This window comes from Calonectris borealis, chromosome 1 (genome assembly GCF_964195595.1).
Source record: "Calonectris borealis chromosome 1, bCalBor7.hap1.2, whole genome shotgun sequence".
In the NCBI taxonomy this organism is placed as follows: Eukaryota; Metazoa; Chordata; class Aves; order Procellariiformes; family Procellariidae; genus Calonectris; species Calonectris borealis.
The window spans coordinates 90,635,681-90,663,245 of record NC_134312.1 but is presented as its reverse complement, the minus strand read 5'-3'; the positions used below and the strand labels follow the sequence as shown (position 1 = coordinate 90,663,245).

The 27,565-nt window shown below is 47.0% G+C and overlaps 1 protein-coding gene across 2 annotated transcripts in view; it reads right to left on the bottom strand.

Annotated features, from left to right (window-relative positions):
* IGSF11 (immunoglobulin superfamily member 11) overlaps positions 1-27,565 on the bottom strand; it is a 108,635-nt gene that overhangs the window by 5,354 nt on the left and 75,716 nt on the right. The window contains exons 1-3 of one of the 2 annotated variants that reach the window (XM_075166889.1): positions 2,432-2,534; positions 2,141-2,304; positions 709-916 (exon numbers count right to left, since the gene is read on the bottom strand). In XM_075166889.1, the coding sequence (XP_075022990.1) occupies positions 709-916; positions 2,141-2,179 (247 nt within the window). In that variant the 5' untranslated portion in view covers positions 2,180-2,304; positions 2,432-2,534. Of the gene's footprint in view, positions 1-708; positions 917-2,140; positions 2,305-2,431; positions 2,535-27,565 lie in introns of those variants that run through there. The other variant, XM_075166878.1, reaches the window with a different exon arrangement.

Here is a 27,565-nt window from a genome sequence, read left to right as displayed (position 1 = left end):
AAACAAGGACACTGGCATAAGCTGAGAAGGGGACAAGAGGGAGGCAGCAGACAAAAACCCATTAAGGTTTGGGGGATGACAATTCACAAAGATTCCTGACCCTCCAGCCCATCAAGGTTACAGACTACTGCTGATTTTCACAGGACCCAGTACTCTTAGATCCCTCCCTAGAGAAAAAGAAAGTGAACATTTCTGTGTTTGAGACAGCAAGGGTGGTGAGAGCTAACAGAGCTGCAGACAGAATTTGCTGTGGTGGGGTTTTGCTTTCATATCCCTGTAATGGCACACACTCTGGAGTATTTAACATCCTAGAGAGCATCCAGTACTAATTGCTTTCACGAAAAGGAAGCAAAGATCTAAAATCATTCTCTTCTTCTGTTGCTATGTGCAAAACTCTTATGGTCCCTTCAGCTCTCCAGGATGCCCTTGTACTTTATTCATGCTTCTTTGCAACTTCACATCACAATGCTGCCACAAAAGCCTTCTCTCCACCATAGTTTAAAACTGCGTTATATGCTACCTGCATATGAAGGCTATGTGCCCTACAAACTCCCACAATACCCACAAGGCAGCCCAGCCCTCACCACAGGATGTCCATGGGCTCCAGTGCATACACTACCGTATTGCTCTGCTATGATGCACTATCATGCACAGAGGATCCCCTTGTCCCTGTTCCTCCCCTCTCCCCCGTAATCCCAATAAACACACCCAAGACAGTAAGTCCAATGACTCCAATATTCCTGACACCTCGGTCGGGAAGATTGTTGACCAAACACTGGTATGTGCCAGTATCCGATAGCTGAGTGTTGTTGATGAAGATGGAGGCACTGGTGGTTGGCATTGTCACAGCAAAACCCACTCGCCCATAGAACTGGGGTGCGCCACCGAAGATCTGACCCCCTTGGTAGAGAATAACCTGGAAAAGAAAGGAAGGCTCAAACAACACTGTCCAGGAGCTGAGCAAGGAGGAAGAACAGCAAGCAAAACATGGGCTTCCAAAGCCAAAAGGACCCATTCCTAAAGCATCTCTAAATAACCAGACCTCAATATATAGGTGTCCCGGGCAGACCCATCCTACCAGAAGTGTTTTCTCTAAAAGAGGAACACACTCTGAAGCCTGTTTTATGTCAGTAAAAATGTCCACAGACCAGATAGATACCTAAGTCTTCTGGCATAGCTGGATTGGCAGTACCAGCCTGCTTCATATAATAGTCATTACCCATCTGGACAGGATCGATGTAGAGAGGCAGAGACTCTGCAGGTCAGTGAGTACTTTGCTGGAAAGCATCTGCCCAGTGGACAGTATCATTTTGAGTCTCAGCCAGTAAGATATTGCCATGATTTGACACTGCTTACTGAAGATCATTGGGATGAACTGAATGACAGGCAATGCAACCCTTGAATCTACACAGCCTCTACCAGTCAGACAGCTTATATAGCAGTCTGTATTCCGACCAAGTCCCTGAGGAGCAAGTACTCTGCAGTGCAGGTTCTCATAACTGAATACCAAATGTGATGGGAGCAGTGTGACCCAAGATAAATGCATTTCAGAGCAATGGCATTCTTCTGCTGTCAGATCATGTGGGCAAAAACCAGGCCAGCAGATCTCAGGTTATGATTCTTGTGCCCACCGCAATAGACTCTCATTTGCTAATGTTCGTAAGAATGGACTTGCATAAGCAACAGGCAGTGAAAAAGTAAGAGGGGAAGTAAAAGGGGAGATGAGCCTATGAGAGGCCGCATGTTCTGGCACATTTTACATAGATTTCACAGGTTTAAGCCTGCAGCTGCCTCCATATCCTCCAAATCCCATATCCGGGGCACCAAAACCTGGATTACATCTTGTGCTCTTTTGAACACACAAACCACCAGAGATCCAGGGTAGCTGTACAGTATCACATACACCTGCCCCAATTGCACATCCAGCCAAGGCAGCCAAGGACACAATGTGCATCAGTTAACAAAGCACTGAAGAAATCAGATTCATGTAAGATCCAGAGGGCATGTTCAGCGATGAAGGGAATGTTCTGGGACAACCAGAGACTCGGCATTGTAAAGGGACTACCTCCAGATCAGCGTGAAAAGGATAAGGAAAAGGAAAGCCCCAAAGAAATGCATGTTCCAGTAAGAAAGGACCTACCTGCTGAGGCTGGTTGGCGTTAGAAAGAGGAATGACCATCCAGATGACATTAAGGTTAGTGAGAGCAGCGTTAGTGGTGAAGGTGCAGGGCAATACTGCTGTCTGGCCTCGGGCAACCTGGATACTCCCTGAACTGACTGACACCTCCAGAGGACACACCAGACCTGGAAAGAGAAGGACATGCAGTTCAAGCATTGCAGGAGAAGGACACCCAGTTCAAGCATTGCAGGTAGCCCCATACACATGCAGTTCATGACAGCAGCATCCTGTTGTTACACAACTGTCCCTTACCAATTACCCTACTTAGGCTAAAAAGAATTATATTCCTCCCTCAACAGATCAGGCCGCTCTCAGACATTTTTCACAGGCAAATGCAGATAGGTGGACCTGTTAAGTGAGAGCACTCTAGTTTCAGAGCCTCTGAAAACAACAGGTTTTGTTTTGGCGACGGGGAAAGAGCCGGAAGAGCAGCCAAGCTGTGTCTGAGAGATAATGAAATATTTTTTCAAACCCATCAATCTTAATGATACCCAACATCACTGAAACAGAAAAGGAAACTGCATTCTAAAAGTTTTCACCAAGGGGTAAGAAGAGAGAACATGTATCGTTAAAGAAGAAACACAGCTCTCCCCCCACTTCTATCCCTCATAAAGTCCAGCACGAGCAGAAACATTTTAGTGCTATTTTTAATTTAAAGGGTTAAAAATCTAAATCTTTTCCAGTCCAAGTATTTCTATCTAGCTGGTGAAAAATGACTACTGATAATGGAGGATCTCATCAAATCTCATTTATTTTCCAGCATTTCCACCATTCACTTCTTTGCATTCCACGCAGGCTGGACAGAGCTCAAAGCCTGATAAGACCCAGCTTCCCAGCGCAGCAGCTCAAGGCTGCAGTTTTCAGACTGCAAGGCACATAGGGAAATATCTCCGTTCCTACTGCCAAAATCTTGTCAAATGAAACTAACCAAGGAGTCACCACCTTGCATTTAGTATATTTTGAGTAGCACTAAAATTCTTTAAACCATTTTTCCCCACAAAATCAAAATATTGACTACAAAAACATCTCTCTATATGACAGCTCACTATCTTCTTGTTCAAAGTATGTAGGAGGCTGCTGGAGGAGAAGGCAAGAGTTTTCAAGATCCAAAGCAATATCAGAATATTGCTAGCACCCAGGTGGTCTATGAACCACCCTATTCTCTTCCTGACTCTAGGAAGGTCTGCCAGCAAAGTTTCTATTTTCTGCCAAGAGACACTGGTTTGCTGAAGGTGAAATGCTGCATGAGAATAGGTTTCTATCTGAACTATGAAGAAATCGAACAGGATAATTTCTGAGAAAAAGGTGAGTGGTCTCCACATGCTTGTCTGCTGGGATCCTTCCCAGCCTACCTAATGGAGAGATGGGGCCCTCAGAACCTGGAAGCGATGCGCTTCAGATGCTACAGATCCAAAGTTTCTACACCTGAACAGCCTATGATGAGTTCTTGCGTTCAGACTGACTGCTCTGGAGCTGCAATACCCCACCTTGCAAATCCTCAGCAACCTCCTCTGGACTTCTGTTCCCTCCTCCATATCTCTCACCTCCAAAGCCCCAGGTAGTTCGAGGAGGCTCAGAAGTGCTTTAGAACAGAGCGAGGCAAAATGCCATTTTAATCTCTCCAAGTGACATTCATTAGTTTCTTTGCAGAAAAAAAAAAACCAAACAAGTCTGACTTTCCTCACAGGCTTGGAACATACTCAAAACTACGGAGCATTTTGGAAATTCCTGGGGAAACAGTTCATCTCTGGTGCTAACATCTCAGAGAATTAAGTGCCTGGATGAGGAACAGCTGGTGAAAGCTTAATCCATCAATCTCCTATGCAGGGCTGTCAGCAGCAAGTAGAAGTAAATAATTGGAAGAGCCAATAATAAGCATCACCTTTATTACAAGGTATCTGCCTTCCAGTTGGGTCTGTGGTCAACAGACTGGGAATGGTTTTGGACTCCTCATTTGCTTATGGTTGGCCAGGCAGTAGCAGTAGCCCAAAAACCAGAAGTGATCCACGTCAGCTTTGGAGATGTCTCTTACTGAATATGACCCTGGCAAGGGATTGTCTTTCCTGTAGGCCTAAATTTGAAGGCTACCTTGCCATGACTGCTCATCCAGTCTAGCATCATCCATGTGCTAAACAGTGTGCAGGGAGTCACAATAATTTTGACATTTATTGGATTAACCTCTCTCTCCAACATGGTGCAGAAAGATCTTCTGCCACGCTCAGCGTGGATTTAATGAGATGCTCTCCATGAAAGGAAAACTAACTACTCATCTCATTTGGAATAGCAACATGTGTTCTTCAGCCCCATCCCTTAACCCCTCCACTTTCCCCTCCAAGAAAAAACCCACACATTCTTGTCATTCAGGAAAAGTAATTCTAAAGTGTGAGTATTCACTAATAGCAAATTTACTGGAAAAGTTAGTGTTTACAGTTTGCATTGCAGGATTAGTTACATCAATCACTCAGTCATCAAGATTATGTGATTTTCATACCTAACCACCCTCTTGCTACTCCTAATATTTACTATTAGTTGGCTGTAAACATCCTGCAGAATAATAAAAACACTAAAATAGAACATGCGTAATTTCTTCACTGTGAAAATAATTTTCAATACATTTGAGAATTTCCCAACTGACTTATGAACAATTTAAACAAAGGAAAGAAAACACGTAATATTCCCTTTGCTCTGCCAGTGCCCCACTCTCACCCTGCAGCACCCCACAGCCCCTATAATCTCCTCCCCCTTTCAAGGCACCACAGCATCCCTTTTAATTTGAATGCCGTGGAGTAATTTCTGTGGGGGGGCCACTAAGGAAGAGCTGAGGTCCCCGTCCATTTCTCTTGCCAAGGGGAACTGCTTTGAACCTGGGCATGCAAGATGAGCACCCCCCACCACCATGCTGTCCTGTCTCTGTCTTGTTAAACCACTGGGCAAGCCGCCTCCTCAGACTTGCTTTTCCCTCACGCATCCCAGGGCCCGTCAGCTGCTCTTTGGCCCAGGATGCATGCAAGGCAGGTGGCACAAGGACTCATTTTGTCAAGCTAAGTGGCACCTGCACGGCTACAACTGGAGAAAACACACACAACCGCTTCTGACAAGTAAGCTTAAACAAGGTGACAGAGGAGTCAGGAGACGAAACGTAGTCCTCTTCCACCAGCAGAAACAGCGAGGTAGGCTGATGTCTTAACACAGCACCGGGAGGGCATTACTACAATGTGACTGCTCTCCTAGGGAGACAGCTGAAAGAGCAAAGATCAAATCCTCCTCAGAAGCTACAGCGTCTTTCTTTATGTCTCAGACTGCTAGAAAACATAACACACTTACACATGGCCCTTGTCCATCTATGCAAGTATCTACGTGACTGCATCCTTCCACACCAATACTCATGGCCCAAAGCACAGGTGGATGCACACAAAGACACATACACTTATAAACCTGTACGCCCAGGACACCTAGTAGGAAAACTCAACCAAATGTTACACGTTTAAACATTTCAAAATTAGGAGTTGCAAAAATGTGTCTTTGCATTAATGCAAAAGCAGGGAGACGGGGGAGAGAGGGAGGAAGAGATTTCAAATTTAGCATATCTATTGGGATAAGGATTCTTCAATGTAGCCTAAGGAATGAGGACTTGAATTCCCTTGGGTAGATATAAATGCAAATATAAATATATGCATACACATACAGCCCAGTCTACTAAGTCAAATTACAGATAAGAGGTCAGAAAAATCAAGAAAAGGATGTTGTAAGGGGTCTCCTTTTGCAAAGGTACACAATCCAGGTCTTTTCTAAGCATTCAGAGAAGTTTAAGGACTTGTGAGAGAAAACAAGAATCGATCACCACCAAATCATCTCTTAGAATTGGATTACAATGGCCATTACACCCTCTCTTGTATGTGCAGTCTCCTCCTTACTTAGTAATTAAGCATCCCTGTAAGCAGCATGCCTGGAGGAAGAGCAGGGTACACCACTGTCAGCAGAAAGAGGAATGGGCCCTTCCTGCACATTGGACACTTTGATCTTAGCTTGATTCTGCAAACGGCTTTCTCCTTTGATCCTGATGCAGCGAGCTCCCATCACTAATTAGAACAGATGCTCCGTTTTTTGTCCCCCATCAGGGAACCAGCCAGCAGAACAATGTTTTTGCTACAGAGGCTCTTTTAGAGTTTCTTCACATTTCCAGGACCAAGTAATTATTCTGGCAACAGATCATTCTGATTCCATTTTTGATGGGTCACTACTGCTTTTCCAAGTAGCACGCTCAGCTCACTCCCCTGCAGCATGAAGGAGTCCATATAGGTAGTTCAGACAACATGACACAGGCATGTAGGGCCCAGTCCCGCCACAACCAGCATTTGCCTCCCTGCTGGGTATGAGGAGGAGGCAGATGCTGCCACATGTTTGCTAGCTGCCCTACTAGGTTTGCAAGCCTGAGAGGCTTCTGAATATACCAGATGCAGAAAAGCTGAAAGACATGGGCACGTCTTAGCACTTTGACTCATACTAAGTTGACTGAAAGTGTTCACAGCTCTCGCCCGCTGCCACACCTCTCTGCCAGAGATCACCAGCAGGACCAGCAAATCACCTCCGCTGACAGCTCCGTGAGTGAAATGAGGACTTCCACCACCATCACTTCACATCAATAGGCCAGATTATAACATGAACAGCTGATGCACAATCACCAGTCCGTATTACCATGATGGCAGATAGTCATAGACCACAGGGGCCTCAGAGGCTGCAGAGGCTGTGCCTTCAGGAAGCACTGTGGTCACACTGTTGAAGTTGTGCTAAGGGCACGTCCTCCTCTACTGCTGGATCATCCCCAGCACCTGGTTTTCAGAGGCAACCATGCTCAGCGAGATATCTGGGTATCACTGGCTGTGTTGCAGTATAGTGCACAGAGAGGTCTTCTCCCACTGTATTTAGCTTAGGAGTGTTGATCTCCCAGGACCACAGAAAAATAGAAGTTTCTTTGGAGGGTCATTCATACCATGAAAGTCAAGCTCCTACCCTGCTTCACCTTCTGGAGGACACTCTCTAGTTTGCAAGTACCCCCAAGAACTGTTGGCCAGTCAGCAGCATTTGGCACCTGCTAGCAGCAACCTCCTGGTACTCAACGGCATGGGAGGCTGGGCTAGCATGACTTTGCATATGCAGAGGCTAGGGTACAGGTTCACTCTGCAGTGCTGGCAAGCCAGGGAAGCAAATGGCCAGGGGAGAAAGGAGGAAGGGAGGTGTGAAAGGGATTTAAAAAACCTCAGCTCTGTGCATTCTGCATCTCCAGACCTCCAGGGAAAATGTGCAGAAATATGTGTGGCTGGGGGGAAAATGAGAATAAAGCTTCAAGCTGTATCAGCTTGCATCCGAGACCCAGGGAATGGCTCCCCCCATCCCAGTGCAATTAGCAATCCTATTGCCATGTGCTGGGGAAGATGCCTTTGGCAGTATGACATTTTGGGTCCCTCGTTAGAGAGGCAAGATGAGGTCACTCAAAAAAGTTTCAAGAACAGGGTAGGAACACAATGTTCAATCTGGCAACTGTAGGCAACGGAGGGAGAAACTGCAGAGCAGTCTTTTTCCTGAGATGAAAGGAAAACACAAGTCGCTGTGCCTTTGGCCTGCCTCGCATCTCTGAGTCTGGGACCAAAGCTGCCTTCTGTGCTAAAGAAAGAAACATCTCCCACCCCAAATGAGCTGAGGTACGTTGCCGACTCAACACACTGAGCAGCAGCAAAACCTATAGCCCAGGAAGGAGTGACTCACAGCTGGAGAAGACAGTAACAGATGCAGGAAGCACTTCTGCCACAGGACCTGCTGGTGCAGCAACCATTCAAAAGCCCCCGAAGGAGCCTGACTTGCAGTTGCAAGCACTGATAACATTGAAGTTATCCAGCATGATACAACAGCATCCAAACAGGCTGCTCAACAAGCTGTCTGAATACTGGTCTTGCCCATTCTTACCAGGGACTGAGTATCCTCCTGTCACTTGCTAGTTCAGAATCTATCTAACCAAAAGCAGTATTTGTTTACCCAGCCTAGTGTCTGGAGGCAGCCTGCAGTAGACTCCACCCTGCTTGTGGAATGAGCATCACCAAGCACTCCAATGGAGCACAGATCTGAGTTAATGCCCAGCTAGGCTGAATTATTTCCAGTTCACTAAGGAAATTCTATCACGGAAAAACTTCCAGACTCCAAAGTCATTCTGCAGGCCAGGCATCTGGGACAGATGCACGCTGTCATAGTAGAGTGTACCTCAGGGCCAGTGTGCCCTAACACAAACTGTCCTGGGGAGGATGCATTGTAGAGACCTCCTTTGAACAATTATACTGGGAGCTGAGAGCAATGGTGAGAAGAAGGGAGAGCTCTACCACACTATAGCCCCTCTGCCAGCTCACAGCAAGGAGAAGTCAAACTTTGGTCCAGAGACATCTGCAGGGTGATTGCCTCCATGCTCCAGTTTGTGGGCATATGTTATACAGGTGCTACAGGGAGCCTTCCCAGAGAGCCTGCGGGGCATACTGAGGACACACAAGAAAATATCATGCTTCTATCAGAAAAGAGGGACAGAGACTTTCCAGCACAGCTCCTCCTCAAGACACAATCAACACTGCCTAAGCCATTCCCAACAGAAAGTTTGTCTAATTTAATCTTTAATGCTCCAGGTAATGTCTGTACTGTACAACACAACTTAGCAGTCTGGTCTAGTACTCAGTGCTCCCTGCTTTCTTGTAATTCCCAGAGCTCTAACCAGTGGTGCCTCTGGGCCCCTGTCTTTCCCCCTCTGCAACCCAGCCATGCAAGTCACACTTGCCAACCTTGTCCCTTCCCCTCGCCCTGTCCAGCTCTTTCTGCACTATCCCCATCACAATGATGGGCAAGTACATAGCTCAGACCTAAAAAGAGAAGTTGCAATTGGACGGAGTTTGGCCATTTTGTTCTCTGAAACAGCTGCATCAAACTTTTAGTATCTCAGACACCAGACTGAGAATTTATTAGGAGTAAGCCCATTCCCTTTATTTGAACAGGGACAATATCCCAAAATAAGGCTCATGTTGGCTCTTTCTGGCTCACAGGTCTAGCAATAGGATAGTAACCTGACAGTGTATAAGGCAAAATAATTTCCAACTCTTTCCTTCCTATCTTTGCTGGCTCTGCAGGACAGACTGGAACAAACAGCAGGAAAATTATCACATCTAGTATGGTTTTAGAGCATGATCTCCGTAACACAGGTGTTAAACCTACACTGACACTAACTTTTCCTCTGAAGCGTATACAGTGTTACTCTCTCTGTTAAATGCAGATCAAAAGCCAAGTTAACTTCTAAGCACCTTTATCCCTGAAAAAATCATCAGACACAACTGGTGGGATGTAGTCATCCCTCCAGCTTGGAGCCTCCCAAATAAATAGATCCATTGTACCACAGTAAGAGCAATCTCAGGATTGCTGCTCACCCTGTAGGATATGTGGGCTAGCAGACACTAATCCAGGGAGAAAACACAATGTCAGAGTCTTGAACTCGAGCCCTGCAGCATTTCTTGCCAAGAACTAGACCAAGTGATCAGGGACACTGGCTACCTGTAAATCTGTGCTGATCACACTGACCCTTCTCCTCTACCATTTATAACATCATGTGAACTAGACAGAAAGCTAACAGTGAAACTTCCTGCTGACCCACTCTGCTCTGGCCTCAGCTGTTGGCCTGCTGAATAGTGGTCACTACCACCCCTGTCATCCTCCCTTTTAGAAATAGATCTTTCTCTGCAGGCCAGCTGGGACGAGGATTTCAAACAACTGTCTGATTGAGATGATATGGAGCACATCTCCCTGCCCCTGACCTCCCCAACCTGCAGCCGTAGGGGGGGATGAAAACTGGACTTTAAGACCAAAAAAAGGCAGGAAAGCTTTCAGCTATACATACTTCAAGAATGGTGTCTGTTCCCTCCCATGTCCTTGTCAGAGGACCTGGATTACCTCTTGCAGGGGTAGAAAAGAGGCTCTCACACTGAGGAATTTGATTGCTTCCCCATTTCTGGTACAGACTCCTTGGGCCCTGCTGAGCAAGTCGGTCAGCTCCAGGTGTCCTCAGAGGGTCCCTGTTAGTGTGAGACCCTCATTTGCTCAGGTTTAGACCTCAAGGGTTTGATTTGCTGAACTGTTGAGCATTCAAACCTGCTGGGCAAATCGAGAGGGGCTGTGCTCTCCATGTAGCAGGGATCACATTATGTTAAGCTCTCTGTGTAACCTGAACGGTGCTCTTCCAACAGATCTTAATGCTTGTGTTTAATTAGTCACAGTCCTGAAATGCAAAAGAGGTTTTTGAACTGTGAGAAGAGCATAGTGTTAGAGCATAGTGTTAAAGCATAGTGTTAGAGCATAGTTGTACACTGCATAGTGTACAAAGTGGGAACAAGAACCTAAATCTGGTTTTCAGAGGCCCTGGTGATAGCAGGGTCAGGGGCCCAGTGACCCAAATGGTCCTTTCCAGTTCCAGACTCCTGCTCTGCTCCCAGTACTGGCTTCTCTTCTGTGTCTCTATCCAGCCTGGCTGGAGCTGCCAGGAAAGCTGCCTTCTTCCCAGCTCCTTCTAACTGGGATCTTGCATCTCTTGCATCTCTGCTGCCTTGGATGCAGTATGCATGCAAGTTAGAGATAAAAAAACAACTGCATTGTGTTATAGCAAGATTATAAAAATAGGAAGGGACATTGATAGGAACAAAAATAACAGCTACAATGACATTAGCTAGGATAAAACTAATCAATCCCTGTGCTCTGGGGCATGCGTTAATCCCCTCTCCATGGTATAGTGTTGCACAATTAGGTACATTATGGGAAGTTTAACACTTCCCTCCGATGCATGCGGCATTGGCTGGAAACAGAGACTGCTGCGATCTGAGCTGGCAGTCCTTGAATTCACAGCATTTGCGGAGGACTCAAGGAGCAGCTGCGCTACGGAGGTTGGGGAATTTTTTGCTTTAGCAGATGAGCAAGACCAGAGGAGACCCAGAGGAGATCAGGAACTCACTCAAGTGCTCACTCATTGCTCCCCTGAACTGAAAGAGGGGAGGGCTGGCTAAGCCTATTTCAGCCCACTCTGTAGGACCGTTTGGTGTCAACTTTGCCCATTCCTGGCTGTGCCCAGCATCAGTCATCAATGACTCATCGCCCCAGGACTCAGGTGGGCAAATCAGGAGCATGCAATCTGTCTACAGAAGATGGCTGAAGGCCGCAACGAGGCAGCATACCCAAGGTACAAACAGGGTGGTGTGTCCTTGCAACAGGGTGCCAGTCATTTCTTTCCCTCCTAAGGTCCTCCAGAGATGCTTGAAGCACCATTTTCCAAATCACAGGCACAGGCACAGACACAGGCAAGGAGGAAAGTGAAAGTTTAGCTGGGCACAGAAAGGTATCTCCCTGTTCTTTGTCTTTTGCAAAGCTGAGACTGGCAAACACAGTCTCTCCTCCTTCACCCCTAGTCCCGTGATAGATTAGCTCTAGGGAATCCTGCTGCAGTAACTTAAGATGTTGTCATCCTCTGCTGTTTGCCTTGTCGCTCAGCACAAGGTTATTGCCCCAAAACCAGCAAAAGCAGAAAGGAAGCTGTGCCTCCATCTCACAGCCAGGTATTAATTAGCATAACCTGCCGAGGAAGGTGTAAGGACAGGCTAACTTGCTTTGCTGTGAAACAGGAAAGCTGCATTGCAGATGCGCTGTCCTGTTCTGCTCACTGCTACAGTGGAGGCATCATCCAACAGTAATGAATGTCTAGGGGTGGGAACATTTTAAATGACCATGGCCAGTTACTTTAGCTGAAGTGATTTGGGAATGAAAGCTTATCAAATGTTCATGCAAGCACATTTAGGGTGGGAAGCTCAGCTTGAGTTTGCAAAGAGCCTGCAACAACAGCTCAGAGCTGCAGACTTTCCCATTCATCTAGCTCAGATGCCAGCATAAACCTCCCACATCCCTCTTCTTAATTATCTCACTGCTTGTCACAGCACATCAGTAAGGAAAATGCACCTTTTACAGCAAAGATTTATATCTATGTTTCCTAAAAGAGGGACAAGGCACAGAGTTGACTGGGAGCAGCGAAGGCATACGTTGGCTTCATTTTCCTGAAGCAGGTTGCAAAACCTGGCAGGAACCAGCTCTTAACATTTGGGAAACACCACCATGGCCAGTCTCTGAAAGCATCCTCAAGCATCCCCATGGGTACCTGTAACCACACCTGAGGCCAGCTGAGCCCACAGCATGCAAAGTACAGGATGAGGCTGCATGGGATGAGATGAGAGCTGTGTGTAACTTGCTTACCCCAGAGCAGGAGTCTAATTAGAGCTCCTCCCAGGATCTAAAAGCAAAAGTAGCCTCAAGTTCCCCCCCGCCCATCTTTGCTAGTATTCTCCCAGCACAGCCCAGTCAGCAGAGATGCGTCGCGCTGCGGTTCAGTGCCAAATGCTGGCAACAGCACGTGACATTGCTGACGCAGCAAAGTTGCCTCCTTCAGGAGAAGGTATCCACTGGTGCCTCTGCAAGAGAAATGTATCTGCTCCCAAGACTGGGGAACAGAAAGTCAGGGTTAGGAAGCTGAAATCAAAACAGGTCGGCAAAGCCCTACTAAGACACTCACTCCTATTTTCTGTTTGCCGAGCCATAAAAAATACATTAATGGCCCAGCAGCTTTGTAAATGATTTATGGTCAACAGAATAAATTTCTTCCTTCTCTCCTGGTTAAAAAAAAAAAAAGTGCAACATAGTGATAAACTGCTTAATAAGGGAAAACAACTTGAGGTTTAAATACGTTCAGTGGTATATTGAGTGGGAAGGACAGAGCCCATAAGGAATAAGATTAAAGCCCAGTAAGGGGAGCCGGCACAGGGGAAGGCAGGATGAATGGGTGGGCAGGCTGGAATATATGACTTGTGTGTGGTGGGGAGAGGCAGGAGCTTGGGGTGCAGCTGCACGGGAAAAGAGGTGGGGATGGGGGAGGGAGAACCGGCTCATGAGTGACTTTTAACACTTTAGCACAGAATGCATGAAGAGATATGTGTTCTGTATAGCCTTCCACCTCCTGCCCCCATTTCAGGAAAAATGCCATTGAAACACAGACTGCAAACTCACACCTGAGTGGCTTTTTCAACTATTCTGACACAACCATCATTAGGTCTAACTCCAGTGCAAATAGTCCCTACCTACAGTTTAATTATGATTCAACTACTTTTACCCAAAGCACCAAGAGCTATGTCCATCCTCCCACAAAACACAGAAGAGTAGAGGGTGATGGACAGAAAAGGGACAGTGCTTGCCCTATGAGGCACAGGCAGAGTGAAGATGCAGGGACATGCTCCTGCATGGCTCCCTCCCTGCAGACACCACTGATATCCTCTGGGAGTCCTCCGGGAACCTCAGGTGGCCACGTGAAACCCAGGCCTTGTTGGTGCTGCTATATCTTCTGGAAATGACGAGGCAGCAAGATAGCAGGAACACGATGCATCCACCCAGCCAGATGCTGATGGGCTCCACCACAAACAGGAGTGCACCCATGCACGCAGGGGTGCGCGTATGGCACAAAGCCACTGAGGCCACGGCAGGGCTTGCATCAGCAATGAGGACTCCAAGGAGCTGGGACTTCCTATATGAGAAAGCTTCCCTGCAAGAGGGAGAGCGAAGGCTGGGCCAGACCTAGATCAGGCTGAAAAGGGGCCAAGGGCAGCCCCAGGAAAGAGGTTGTGGGAGAGGAATGTGGGGCTGCAGTAGCAACGTGGCAGCTGGGATTGGGGTTAAGGAAGTGCAGGGGACCATGAATAGCAGGGCCTGGGTGTTGGAAATAACTCCCCAAGAAATGGCCCCACATCTCCAAGCTAAATGCAGGGGAGCTCCCCCAATGATTCCTGGGGTACCCACCTTACCTGCCTTCCCCCATTACCAGGGTATTCCAGCACCATCATCACCCCATGACTGCTTACGATGGCCAATGGGGGGTTATGATGGGCAGGTCCTTCAACAAAGGGGTGACTAAGACAAAACAAAATAAAATTAAAAAAATCAAAATAAAACCAACCCCCGAGGAGACTTTTCTGAGAAGAAAAGTTTTCATTTATAGACTCATCCCATTCTCCTTGAAATCAGGAAGGACTGTCACCAGGATGAGTATCAGATTCTTGAAGGATCTGGTCCAGCAACCCACAACTTTTGTCTGAGGCAAGGCCAACAAGTTGGCTATCTGCTTTCCACCCCAGTTTTGTGTCTCGTGTATGGAATGCTCTCATCCTATGGAGTACACAAGCTTTGTAAGTGAAAGAATATTTGGCAGGTGTTCGGTGTTCACCATGCCTTTGAGCTCCTCTAAAAATTTTCCTGCTCTGTGACTCGGCTGTGAGTGCTACCTCACCTACGCTGCCGCTTGCGTGGCCAGCAGCATGCCCACAGCCGCTCGGCCAGACACTGATGCCCGGGCTGATTTGATATGTGCTAGCAATTCCACTAAAGATAGTTAAGTCACTGGAAATACACTTGATGTTTAAAAATTAAGCACATATTTAAGTATCTTGCCAAATCAGGGCCTAAAGGTCTAATCACATTTGCATCTATTTTTATAACAAAACTCCTGTGGCCTGCTGGTATGAGAGAGCACCTTTAAGTGAAAACATGCACAACCACAGTGAAACTTCCCTGTCTCATACATGATGCTCAAAACAAGCCTGATAAAAGCATAAAAGCATAATTTTCAGTCTCCAAAAGCGGTCAGATTGAAACTAGCTTTCATGGGGATGTTCAAAGTCATTAGATTTCCATACCTTACACTTTGTAATCCCAGACTACTTTGGATGTAAAATTATTACAATTATTAAAAACAAACAAACAGAAAAGAAACAAAAACGGCAGGCTCTTTTTCATTTAAATTGAAAAGAAAAGAAAACCCAAATTTGTCTTCTGATCTGGCAAATGTCAGGTCAGTAATTGAATGTTTCAGATTATGAGTTGAGCTGTCTGAAAGAGGTTGTAAAAGGACAATTTTCCACTGGGAAAAAAAGAGTTTTCATTAAAATCAAAATAGGTTGTAAGAATATCAACTTTGATGACATTTTCAGTGAGTGAAGTCAAAATGAATTGCTTCGACTTTCCCATTTAATTATGGTAATATTGGCATACTTCAGTTCAATAAGGTAAAAAGACTTTATTTCAATCCATTTAAACTTTTACCATATATTTAGATATTACATAAATTCTGACTTCATATAATTCTATTCAGTAATGGTACAGTGTTATACACACACATATATTTAATATGCTATGGTCTTTCAACATCATGTAAACAGTATCTTCTTCCAATGGAAATTTCCCCTGATTTTTGTTCCATCCACTAAAAAATCTGAACTCTCACTGTGATGTGAAACAAAACAGAGAGGACACATTAGGACCTCCCTGGAATAGGTGACCAGTTCATTACCAGCTTTAGTTACGAACAACTCCAGCCCGATCTTCACATGGAAACACCCAGAGTTCAGGAGCTGTAGGTGTTTCCATGTGAAGTTTGGTCCTGATGTTGCTCAAGTGTCCAGTGTCAGGCACAGACACTTCCACACATGAGCCACAGGAGCTCATCTATTTAAGCACTTTGCTGTCCTTTACCTGAATGAGACTTGCTCCGTGCTCCCCGTCCTCAGGGAGCTCCATCTTCCCCACCTCCCTGCCCCAAAACCCAAAGCTTTGCTGCGAATGTCGCTGACTATAAATCAATTCCTCGCTCTCCAGACATTTGGGCTAATCATTCCCACATTGCACAATGGAAGCAGGACCAATATATAAAATGTGCACAGCCAGATTAATGCAAATCTGTTGTCCATCTGCTGCATGCCCTTTTGACATGCGGGTACGTGCCAGCACAGGGTGCAAAGGGAAACAAGTCCTAATTCTGGGAGGTTCTCCCTGCTCACAGTGTACCCGGGGTTGAGCCATCTGCAGCTCTAAGCGTCTAAGCTGAGATCATTGGGCCTGACTTGTCACAAATGCTGAGCATCCTCATCACCAGCTGGTCCCAGCCCTCCTGCTCTCTAGTCGGGTACCCAGCATCATGCTGGAAAAGCTCAAGTGCAGAAAGTTGCACTGGTAGCTCTAAAATATGCTAGCAGGTAAGGCACCGAGGCAATGTAGAGAGTCTCCATTTTGCAGTGAGGAAAACCAAGACAGAGAGAGGGTATAACTCACCTAAACTCTGCACAGCAGGTCAATGGCAAGACAAGAATAGGACTTCGGGACTTGATTCATGGGCCTTGCTCTGCCTATTCATCACACTCTCCACCACTGTGCCAAGTATTAGTATTGATTTCAAATTAACACACACATTTCTTATCAAGGAGAAAAAAAAATAACCAAGAAGGTTCACTGTGTTCAGCTCTGTTGGAGGCCAACCTGATTGTAAGAGCAAACACTTTCTGCAAGAGGCCCTGTCCCGCAGTGCTCCAGGCGGGGAGGCACGCAGCACCACCCTCAAGGAAGTGTCAGATGCTCACAAAATGCTCCAAACCTCTGAAGGAGATTTTCAAAAAACATAGAGTATCGTCATAACGTGCTTGAAATGCAGGAAAGAGGCTTTGTGAATGCAGCTGCTGCTGTTATTGTACATGATAACGTGCCTCCCTCCTTACCACCTTCTTTTCTAATGTCAGGTCCTGAGAGTTAACTTTGGGTGACCAAGCCTCAGAGTTCTGTCTGATTTTATGCTTGCCATCTCTTCTTCCCTTCCCCTGATGTCCTAAATTCCCTTTCACAAGAGCTGCTAACGTTTGCAAACATGAAGTCGCTACAGGCTTCCCTTGTCTTTTAGAGTTAGAGTCTCAGGAAAACACTTTGCAAATTTTCCCTCCATAACAGATGCAAGAAGCTGCTTATGCTCAAGCAGCAAAGTACACAACTGCTCTGAAGTGAGAAAGATGCTTTTCTGCACAGCTGGCTCACTTTTTCACACAGATGTTATCGCTCCTGCCAAGTCTAAGAGCACACAGAGCAGCATTAATATGAAGAAGCCCAATTGGACACAAGTTGAAAATTCCCCAAGCACAACCTGGATGCTGGGTTTTCCTTCTCCTTTGTTTTTTGCTTTAATGCACCCGGGGGGGGGGGGGGTGAAAAGTAAAATAGAACAAAACTGTAAGAAGCCACTAAAGGAAGTCTTAGCCTTTTGGGGGTAAATTCCCTTTCTGAAATTCAAAACACACATGTTAATCTTTAATGTTAAACCCTGGATTAAAAATTCATTCAAAAATCACACAGTTTTGAACACTTACAAGTCCATTGCATTATTAAAAGCTCAGATCAGTGCTACTTGCATAAAGAAGTCTTTCCAAAGTCTTTCCTTTCTCTTGAAGCCACGAGCAGGTACTCACTGCTCTCCCCATTTATCCTTTAAGCTCAGAGAAGTCTCGTTGTGGTTCTCAAGAGCTGGGAAAAGTTCACTCTGGGGGTCTCTGGGTCCCATTTCAGAGTATTGCCACTCACTCTGTGGTCCTGGGGAGCAAACCTGGAGCCAGTGGGAACAAGTGGCACACTCCAAACAGCACTCCCCTGTTCAGCAGGGGTTAGCAGTGGTGCAAGGTCACGGCTTGACTCAACCTGCCCAGTTATGCCTTTTTGAAACCAGATCCTATCCACAGGCATCAAAAACATCACTGGCCTCAACCTTCGTCCAAGTGCCTTGGCAATGCTGGAGGACTCACACCAAATTCTGCAGGTCAGCCCCAGAGTTGAGCTTGCTGGTGCCCGCAAACACCCCCAGTTTTAACGAAGTGACGTGGGATGCACAGCCCCAAGGAAAGAACCATCTGTGCTCGATGTGGTCCAGGCTGCCACAACTTACTGTGGCAGAGGAGCTTTTTCGGAGGACTCACCGAAATATTTGGCATCATGGAAGGAAGAATTGTTCCCAAACTGCCCTGTGCCACCTTGCTACAAAGGTTCTCATTTAGAAACACAGAGCACGAGGCTGAGCCCTCAATTTTACTTACTTTTTTGTACTCCCTTTTTGTTTGCCTGGGGAGGGGGGACCGAGGGACCAGGCAGCATGTGCAGAAGTGTTGCAGTTTTTACAAGTATTTTTGGAGCCATTTGCTGTCTCACCAGCTGCAGTCTTACAACACTGCAGTAGGCTGAGCAGTAGATTTCCATCTCTAGAGTCTGTGGTACCATGTCGTTTACCATAAGGGGTAAAACTGACTTTTTAAGCATCAATGTTTTTAACAGCCACCTCAGCACCGTTGTGCTAGTGGTTACCATCAAGAAGCAGCCTTCCTCCTACCCCCTTTCCTGCACTGGCAGGCTTGTTTCCTTCCAAATCCTCCACCTGAGACCATCCCCAGGAGGCTGCCTTCACCTGCAGCTAGCTGGGTCTGCGCCAGAGGAACCACCATGCCAGCCAAGGCAAGCCCTGCCCACACACCTCCCAGGCGAGGAAGGTGCACGGGCAGCGAGCACAACTCTGGGAGGGGGTGTCCCCCTCGGGGACGTGCTGATGCCTCTCTGACCCTCCAGATGCCATTGGAGGAGAGGACCTCTCATCTGCAGTCGAGGCTGCTGCCTGCTGCGCGAAAGGTACCGTGTGAGACCAACTACGCTGCGCTGCACAACGCAATGCGCAACCCTGATGTCACCAGACTCTGGGCAAAAAGGATGCAATCTGTCCCTAGTTTTAAAGCAGTACTTGCCATCAGGGAGGAAAAGAAAGAAAAGAAAAAACACACAGAAGAGATTAAACACGTCCAAATCGCACTTATCTCTCCCTTGTTTATCATAACTTTTCCTGCCATATTTGCTAATGGCAATAATAATAATCTCTGTAGTAGAATCATGCTTTGGCTTCTTTCCCAGCTTCTGCTCTTGTTCACCAGGCAGTGAAGTCATTGTATTACCAAAACTTCACAGAGACCTGGCTTTGCAGGAGGGACCCCACCAGGAAAGGTTTCGACAGCTTCCCATGGAAGCTGAGAAAACAGAAGAGGGGTGGAGGAGAGCCCTTGTCTCAGGGACAGGGGAGCGCTAGGCAGGAGGGAAAGAAGGTGGCAAATCTCCACTATATTTGCCAAGAGTGGAAAGTAAGGAAAGTAACAATTATGAACATGCAATCCAGCACACAAACAGTCCTGCTCATGACGCAGATGTGTTCCCCCAGCAGGATCTGAGCACCACTGGGACCCAGGGGAGGCAAGGAGCAATAAGCCCAGGTGACTTGCCCAGAGTCTTGTGGGCAGAGCTTGTGCAGAGCTAGACGTGAACCCACACTCTCCACAGCCCAGCTTGGTAGTTCATCTCCCAGATCATCTCTCCTTCCATAAAATCAGTCTTCTACTTTTAAACTCATGTGCCCATCAAGTCAGATTACAATTAAGACTCTGCAAGTATGGCAAAATACATTCATGAACATCTGTTTGAATAATAAGCCTGAATTTGCTTTGACGTATTCACCCAACCTGGTTTCCTTGCCTTCTGTGAGTGCTCACACCCGCTCTCCCTTGTTCAAAGACGACGACATGAGGGAGAGGCTGCTGCACACACTCACATAAACGTGAAGATGTTTCAGCTGGTGGAGGATGGGTTTTCAGCCTCTGGTGCACAGTCCTTTCAGGAGTTGCAGGCTACTTCTTAGACTCCATAAAAAACAGCTAAGATAAATAAGCCTAAAGTCAGAAGGCTAAAATTTGCTGCACCAAGGCCTGGTCTACCACTGAGAAATCTGTATGTGAGTTTGAATCCTGTGCAGTTTGGACTTGCTGGGAGAAGAGGGTAGTTGCTTATGCTGAGGCCAGACCTGCTCCTCTGGCTGGATGCTCCCAGGGGTGCAGGTAAGCATCCCTCCTGCTCCTCATCCCACACTCTCTCCCTCAGATCTGCCAGCATAACTGCTGGTATAATAGCTCTCCCACATAGCTCTGGCAAAAAGATCCTCGTTAGTGTGTAAGAGCAAATTTTTTTCTACAGTAGGTCACGCTGGGAAGATCAGGTTAAAGAGCAAGAATGCAGGCAGCCGTGCTGGCAACCTGAACTGACCGTAACCTCTGGCAGGGGGAGGGACACAGGGACAGCCTCCGATCTCTCCATCCACCTCAGCGGCAGTCAGGGCAGTACATCTGACTGCAGCCTCGCTCCCTGCCTCCATTTGCCTGGCTGTGAGCTGGGGCAGTGTCCCCTCACCCCACCAGCGCTTTGTGCTGTTTGGGCACGTGGTATTGAGGGAAGGCCGGTAAACAAGCAGAGAGACTGATGGAAGGAACAGAAACCATACCCCGAGGTCTACATGCAGGTTGAAAGTAATAAATACTCAATAGGTTGCAAGCTAGAATATGACCCTGAGAAAAACATTTCTTGACAAGCAGAGAGGAATAAACTCAACTGTATACACTTGATGGCCAGCTGGAGAGAGATCGTGGAGTTAAATCGGCATGGCTTAAAACACACACCCCACAGAGACAGATGGAAAGGCTGCCCACTGGATGCCTCTGGAAGAGCCCCGTATCGCCACAGATATTTTGGCTCTCTCTAAGCAGTATGTGGAATGGCTAAAGAACAATACAGAAGAACAAGAGAAGTCTCTGAGCAGGAGGAACCAAGAGTTTGAGAAAGACCAGCACCACACTGCATAAATACTAGAACAACAGAAGCTCAGAAGGAATCCTCTTTTGAGGCTGCCACAGGGATGCTATTTATGTTCACAGTAAACACAGGCCACAGGGAAGGAATTCAGCTCTAATGACAAGGTGGTATTGTGGGAGGCTGTGCTGTTCTGAGACTGGCACAAGGCTGCTGCCCATCCAGGGACGACTTTCATCAAAGGAACAGTTTTTATAACTGCTTGCCCAGCTCTCATTATCATAGGACATACTGATATGTATTTCTACACTTATGTCACAAAATGTTAAGGTCTTTTCCAAGCTCTAGGAAGCAGGAAGATACAGCAGTGGAGGAAAGCACTTCTGCTAGGCTGGAAGATGAGCATTGCTTCAGACAACACATGCAGCAATAATCCATAACCACAGAGGACAGATGAAGAAAATACAGCTACTTTTGGAGAGTGGAAGTCTAACAAATGAAAACAAGCTTCCATTAGTCTTTTGGCATGAACATCCCTGGTTCAAAGTAACTACACGGGTTCGGTTCATACTATTTCTTTTAATTGATCAAGAGGAATGGTGTTGCTGCCTCCACACCACCATTACATCTAAAATGGTGACTAGCAGCTCAGCACTTCCCTAGCAGAGAGAGAATAACCTTGGGCATCTGCTCACCTACCCTCTCTCCTGCAGCCCTGTCAGCGACCCTCACAAATCTCCTCTCCAATGCCAATATTGCCCCCCGCCAGTGAGTCCCAAGAAGACATGGTTCAAAGCAACGTGGTTGTGCCCACCACCACAACAGTGCAGCTGGCCATGGCTGTGAGAACCACAGGAAGGGGCTGAGGGGAATAATCATGCCCCCGAGTTGAAGGGCATCATATGGATCCTCACTCCCCGGGACCTGCGCTCACTTTGCAGGCCATACCTCCAGCTCTGTGCCGGTGAGACAGCAAACATGAGGGTGTGGGACGGGGGGTGGCAGCGCGCAAGCTCCCTGCCATGACAGCACCTTCCTCCCCAGGGCAATGGAGTCGGGGTGCTCGCTGGAGCTGACAAGGCCATGCAGCACCGATTCGGTGTTTTGCATCCTCCGAGAAGCAAAAAACAGGAGGTGGCAAGGTGGTTTCCCCCCTGCTTTCTGGATGCTTGGGTTTCTGACAGATTCCTCTGTGAGGGGCTACCCAAAAGCTCCATGGAGCTGTAGTGTCAAACGTTAACACTCAGCACTTAATTTGCGGTGCAAATCCTGTCAAACCCGATTGCGTCTCTTTGCCCCTCCAAGGCATCCCAGGCCCTCTCGACTTCTGCAGGGGTCTGAGGCTTTAAGGAATGACCAACTGTTAAAGCAAGCCTGCGAACCGGCAAGGATGCACAGCGTATGCTCCAGTGCCAGGCATGCCCTCTCCCCTCTCCTCTCCCCGCCTGCTCCATGTACATATACAGAGCGGTCAGCAGGGAATACACCCCAGGAGGCTTAATTAATGAACATATTTGAAAGCTGCAGGCATCATCACACTAGAAGAAAAGAATGATAACATTAGCATCTGAGCACGAGCTGTTTGGGTTAAGAGAGGAGGGAGATGGGGCCGGAGGCGCTGGGTGGCTGGCTGGGAAGCATCCCAAAATCACAGGACCCTCTGCAGGGATCTGCCATACTCATCTGTACCAGACACAAAGATACCAGAGGGGAAGGAGCCTTCTAACAATGGGGGGTCAGGCAGGATTAAGTGGGAATCCATGAAACACGGCAGACGCTTCTTTCTGCCCCCTGTGAAAGGAGAAAGTGATCATCGTGGAGGAAGGAAGGTAGGAAATGAGATAGAGATAGGGAGATACATCACAGGGACAGAAAAGAAACAGAAGAAAAATAGATAGAAAAACGCTAAAAGATAAATGTAGTATGTTTTTAATTTGCATGAGAAAAATAGTTCTCTTTTCCCCACCTATCATCTTTATTAACAACAAAATTTGCAGTGAGATCTCAGACTAGCTATCTAGCTATGACAACAGCAAAGCTCTGAAACAAACTGCTCCGGGGAGGCTGTGAAAACTCCACCTCAGGCAGCTTTTAAAGGCAGGGTGTAGGGCTGACTGAGACTTAATCCGGTACTTTGCCCGAGCGGCACACAGACCAGATCAGTGGTGCCTGAACATTTGGCCCACTATCCACTATCTGATTTTTGGAGAGCAGCTGCATGAAACCACTGAGTTTGTAAGAGCTACTATTTAGTACAGTTTACCTACATAGTGCTCACCTCAGTTTCACAGACCACAGTCCGCATATCACTGGCCTAAAAAGATGCCCCAAGATCTTCTCAAGCTTCTGCAGCTCTACCTTAGTACATGCTTCAGCTGCAGGGACAAGGTCCAGGAGAGGTGAAGGAGGCCACAGGAAAAAAGGGATGTGTAGGAAGCCCACTTCGCCCCAGGGACCTACAGCTTGCTCAGCAATAACGCATGTGGTGTATGTAGCCACACTGGGAGGTGCAATCATCTCCCCGGTGCTTCCAACCCCACTTCTCAGTCTAGCAACCCCCTATCCACCATCAATGCCAGCTTACAGCGTTGAGCCTGGAGGTGGAGTACATCAGGCTAAATGTGTCATTTTAGATCTTGGCTGTGAGAAAGGAAGCCAATGGCACACCCTGGGCAGGGGAAGAGGTTGGTGGCAAGCAACTCTTCCTTCATCTCTCTCTTCATGACACTCCAGGAAGGAGGTACATGGGAGAAGATGCCTTCTTGAACATCTTCTTTCTCTGAGTATCTGCTACAATCCAAATTCCAACCAGTAGTCCAGTTATGGGGCTAGACGAGCCTGAGGCAAGACCCAGCAAAGCCACTGCTATTAAGAGAATGGAAAAAGCAGTGGCTAATCTCAGGCAGAGAACAACCATGGATAAAAAACCTCCAGCCGGGAGCACTGGAGCATGACAAGAGGTCTTAAATGTCCCTGCCTGGCACCATTCCCTTTTAAAATCCTCCTCACTCCTCAAGCCAGCAGACTTGATAGGAGAAGACCACCTTCCTCTGCATGCAGGGAGGAAGAGAAGGGGGAAAATCTCCTGCTTCTTCCAGGAGAGGAGGTGCAGCTCTGCTTGCTCAAGCTTGCCTGCTTACACGAAGGCGTGAGCAGATGGGAGGTGATGCTTTCTCCAGCTTTGGCTTAGCAGGCTGACACCAGCACAAAGCCCATCCACCAGCTCTTGGCTCAGCAGCTTGCCAGACTGGTGACCAGCTTCAGAGCTCAAGAAGAGGTCACCAGCTTAGCTTGCAGAGCTGATACCAAGCACATTTCTACCTGAGTTACTGTGTTTTCCTGCAAGTTTCCTTTCCAACCTTCCATGCAAATATCAGCACTTGTGGCTATTTATGTTCTTGGGAAAGCGACTGCCTGGGACGAGGGAAACTATGAGAAAGGAACACAAGAAATAAAGGGATGAAGAGGAAGACAAGAAGAAAGGTAGATAAGAGTTTTCCAGCACCAAACTTTGATGAAAAAGCAACAAAAAAGGTTTCCTTTCCTTTCCTCCCTTGACTTCTTTCCAGTCCTCTTTTCCCTCCCTTTTCCTCTCAGTGAAAATTGAAAACTGTGTCAGAAAAAATTAAAAACCACCTGTCCCACTTCCTCCTCCTACCCTGACCATTTTCCATAGAAAAAAATTAAATTAAGACAAGAATGTAATGGAAGCTTCTGTGAAAAACAGTCTTTGATTAAAAAAGCCATTTTTCATCAACACATACAGCTGAAGGAAAAACCTGGACCAGCTCCACACAACATTTGGGAGATAAAGGCTAGCCTCAAACCCACAAGTATTTGTCCTCAGTGAAAGGAAAACTCAGACACAGCATGAGTACCTGTGTCTATACTAGGTTTAATCCAGCTAGCATGCTAAAACCAGCAGGGACGCCATGCTGGAAAGGACAGGGTGTACTTTCCTGATAGCAGCTCACAGCGAGATCTGTGCTACCACATCCTCCCTCTGACTGTTACTCATGCTCAATGGAATGGATGCACCAATGTCATCACACCCTCCTTTGCCCAGGCAGGCAAAATCCCTAAATGCACCGATTCAGTGCTATAACCTCGTCCAGCAGGTATCAGAGACCCAGCTCCTGGCCGGGAGCAATAGAGCAATTCATGTGCATGGGGCTGCTGTCAAAGGCACGCATCTCTGTGAGGTTTATTGGCTCTCTACATCCCGCTTGCTGGGAGGAAGCCAGGATGCAGGAATTTGTGAACTTGCTAACTCAGCATTTCTGCCTTGCTGGCACAATGTCTGGACGCAGCCTTCTGGAAAGTCTTATGACCACTTGTTAGTTGCAGGACCAATGCTCAAGCCCAGGTCTTTTGAAGCTGTTGCCCCAGAACATCAAGGCTTTACGCTATAGTACAGGTCACGAGATCAGCACTACAAATTCTTTAGGGAAAGGAGGCCTGCGAAGGACCTGCAGGGCACAGGCAGCAGGCACCGCTGCCCACCCTGGCAGCCACACTTAGACCCCAGGCGGCTGGGTCACGGTGCAACACAGTGGCTGGGGGAATACAGGAAGCATGCCAAGCAGAGATGGGGTGCACCAACATTAAAGTGGTGCATGTGGACATGCACTCAAATAGCCGAGTGCTTCTGCTCATGTATATGCATAAACGGGGGAATGGCACTGTTTCCTCTAGATCTTTCTCTAAAGCAGATTGAAGAGAACCAGAGGTGGGTTCTCACTTTTCCTTCAGTGCAGTGGTCCAGCAGGAGGGAGCAGAGGAGGAGAACTGGCCCAAGGACACATCTTCCTGTAGAAGGGAAGATGCACTGCGGACTCTCCAGCCAAAGTACACTGTTGTTCCCATTTAGGACAAGTACTGCTGCACCCGTAGGCAGCATCCTTGCATTCCCCTCCTGTAAAAACGTTTACCAATTTCTTTCTTAGCCAATTTCTCCTTTATTTCACCCATGAAAACACAAAAAGAAGCTGAGCTCTGATATACTGCTGCATCCTCCCTTTTATCCCCATCCTTTTCTCAGCACAATATGAAGAGTAATGACCTGAACCAACCCCAGCTTAAGACAATGGATGTCTGTGTATTGACTTCAATGGAATTTGGATTAACACGGGATTGCAAAATCTCCAAAATTAATGCAACTGTAATGCTGTTAAAACAACGGCTCAAAGGTCAGGAGATCCCTGAAGTTAAAGGTTTCCCTTGAAATTAAGTAAGCCACACCGCACATCCTGCATTGCCTATGATTATACTTTCATAACAGAGAATGAAACCGAGTGCTGTTCATCTGAGAACAAAACCCAGGAATATAAAACGCCGTGCGTGCAAAGCAAACATTAGGAGTATAAAGCAGTAGCTATCTACCTCTTTCTTTATCCCCCAGTTGGTACTGATATCTTGTTCACTGCAATGCTTTTTGTTCTTGTGCTTTTCTTGAAAAATTAATAAAACAAAAATGTTAGAAGACAACAGCGCATGTAGAACAAATACTCCTCTGACAACAGTTATTCTACAACAACAGAGCTCAGAGAGCAGCAAACTCAGCCTCAACCTCAGCTCCATGTAGCCACAGGATGCCACCTTTGAGCCCCCTTTCCAATTCACCAGAGGCCAGGCAGGAAAGCAACACGATGTTGAGGAATATGCCCCCAATAATGACAACTTCTTTCAGAGCTTCTCTCCGCATACAGGGAATGTCCTTCTGCATATTATTATCCCAACTGCACAAAAGAGCAACTGAGGTGCCTGGCTCCAGTTTTAATCAGACCACCCACTAAATTGTGACTGCTGACAATTACGGATGCCTATCTTTAGACAAGAGATGTTAGCCAGAAGCCGAGTACCCGCAGTTCCTGCTGAAGGCAGCGAGGGCTGGTGGCTTGCAGTAGTCCTTTCTCCAGTTGTGTGATGATGCCATGATAATGCCATGTCTCAGTCTGGCCCCACAGCCTCTCCTGCAGGTTCCAGTGGAAGTGGGGGAAGACGGATGGAATCGGGGAGGGGGGGGAAAGCAGGCATCCACTATTTCCACTATTTGCTCATCTTTTGTGAGCTGCCCATTTTCCTCAGATCTTTCCAGGGAAATCCTGGCTACGTTCAGTTAGGCTGGGGTACAAGGCTATTCTTAGGGAAGCAAATGAACAGCCGAAGGTCCATTTTTAATTTTCATTTAGATTGAGGATTTATATTTTATTTGTTAATTTTGCTTTAATCTCCTTGTCCTTCATTACTCCCTGACTTTCACAGCAGGGGAGAGGAGGGACACATCGAGGAGGGTGAGGAGTAGGACCCAGTGATGAGGAACGTACTGAAAGAGGGAAGAGAGTGAGGGGAAAGAGTATTGTTGACAGCATCTGATCCTCCGATTAATGTATTTCTAAGCAGATTAACCGAATCCCAACTGCTCTGTGCCAGGTTTCTTCTCTAAGCTTCTCTCTCTCCCATGTAAACAAAAACACATTTCCTCTGACCAAATATCCAACATACTGACCAGAGCTCTGGCAGACTCCCTCATGTAGCACAACACTATAGGGCACAGGAGAGGGGGGGAAGTATGGGTCCGTGGAGGTAACCTCTATTTTTAAGCATATTTTGTGGTCTTTCTTTCACCTCCTCAGGACTTGGCATGACTCCTGACTTGTCCATCTTCAGGAAATGTGGAAGGATGCCAACAGTGATGTGGGAAGATGAAGAAGCAATGGATGGTACTCTTCTGAGAACTCGTGACCTCATTATGCCTTGCTTATCCATAGCTGCCCTCCATGGCACTCACACAGGGAGGAAGAGAGGGAGAAA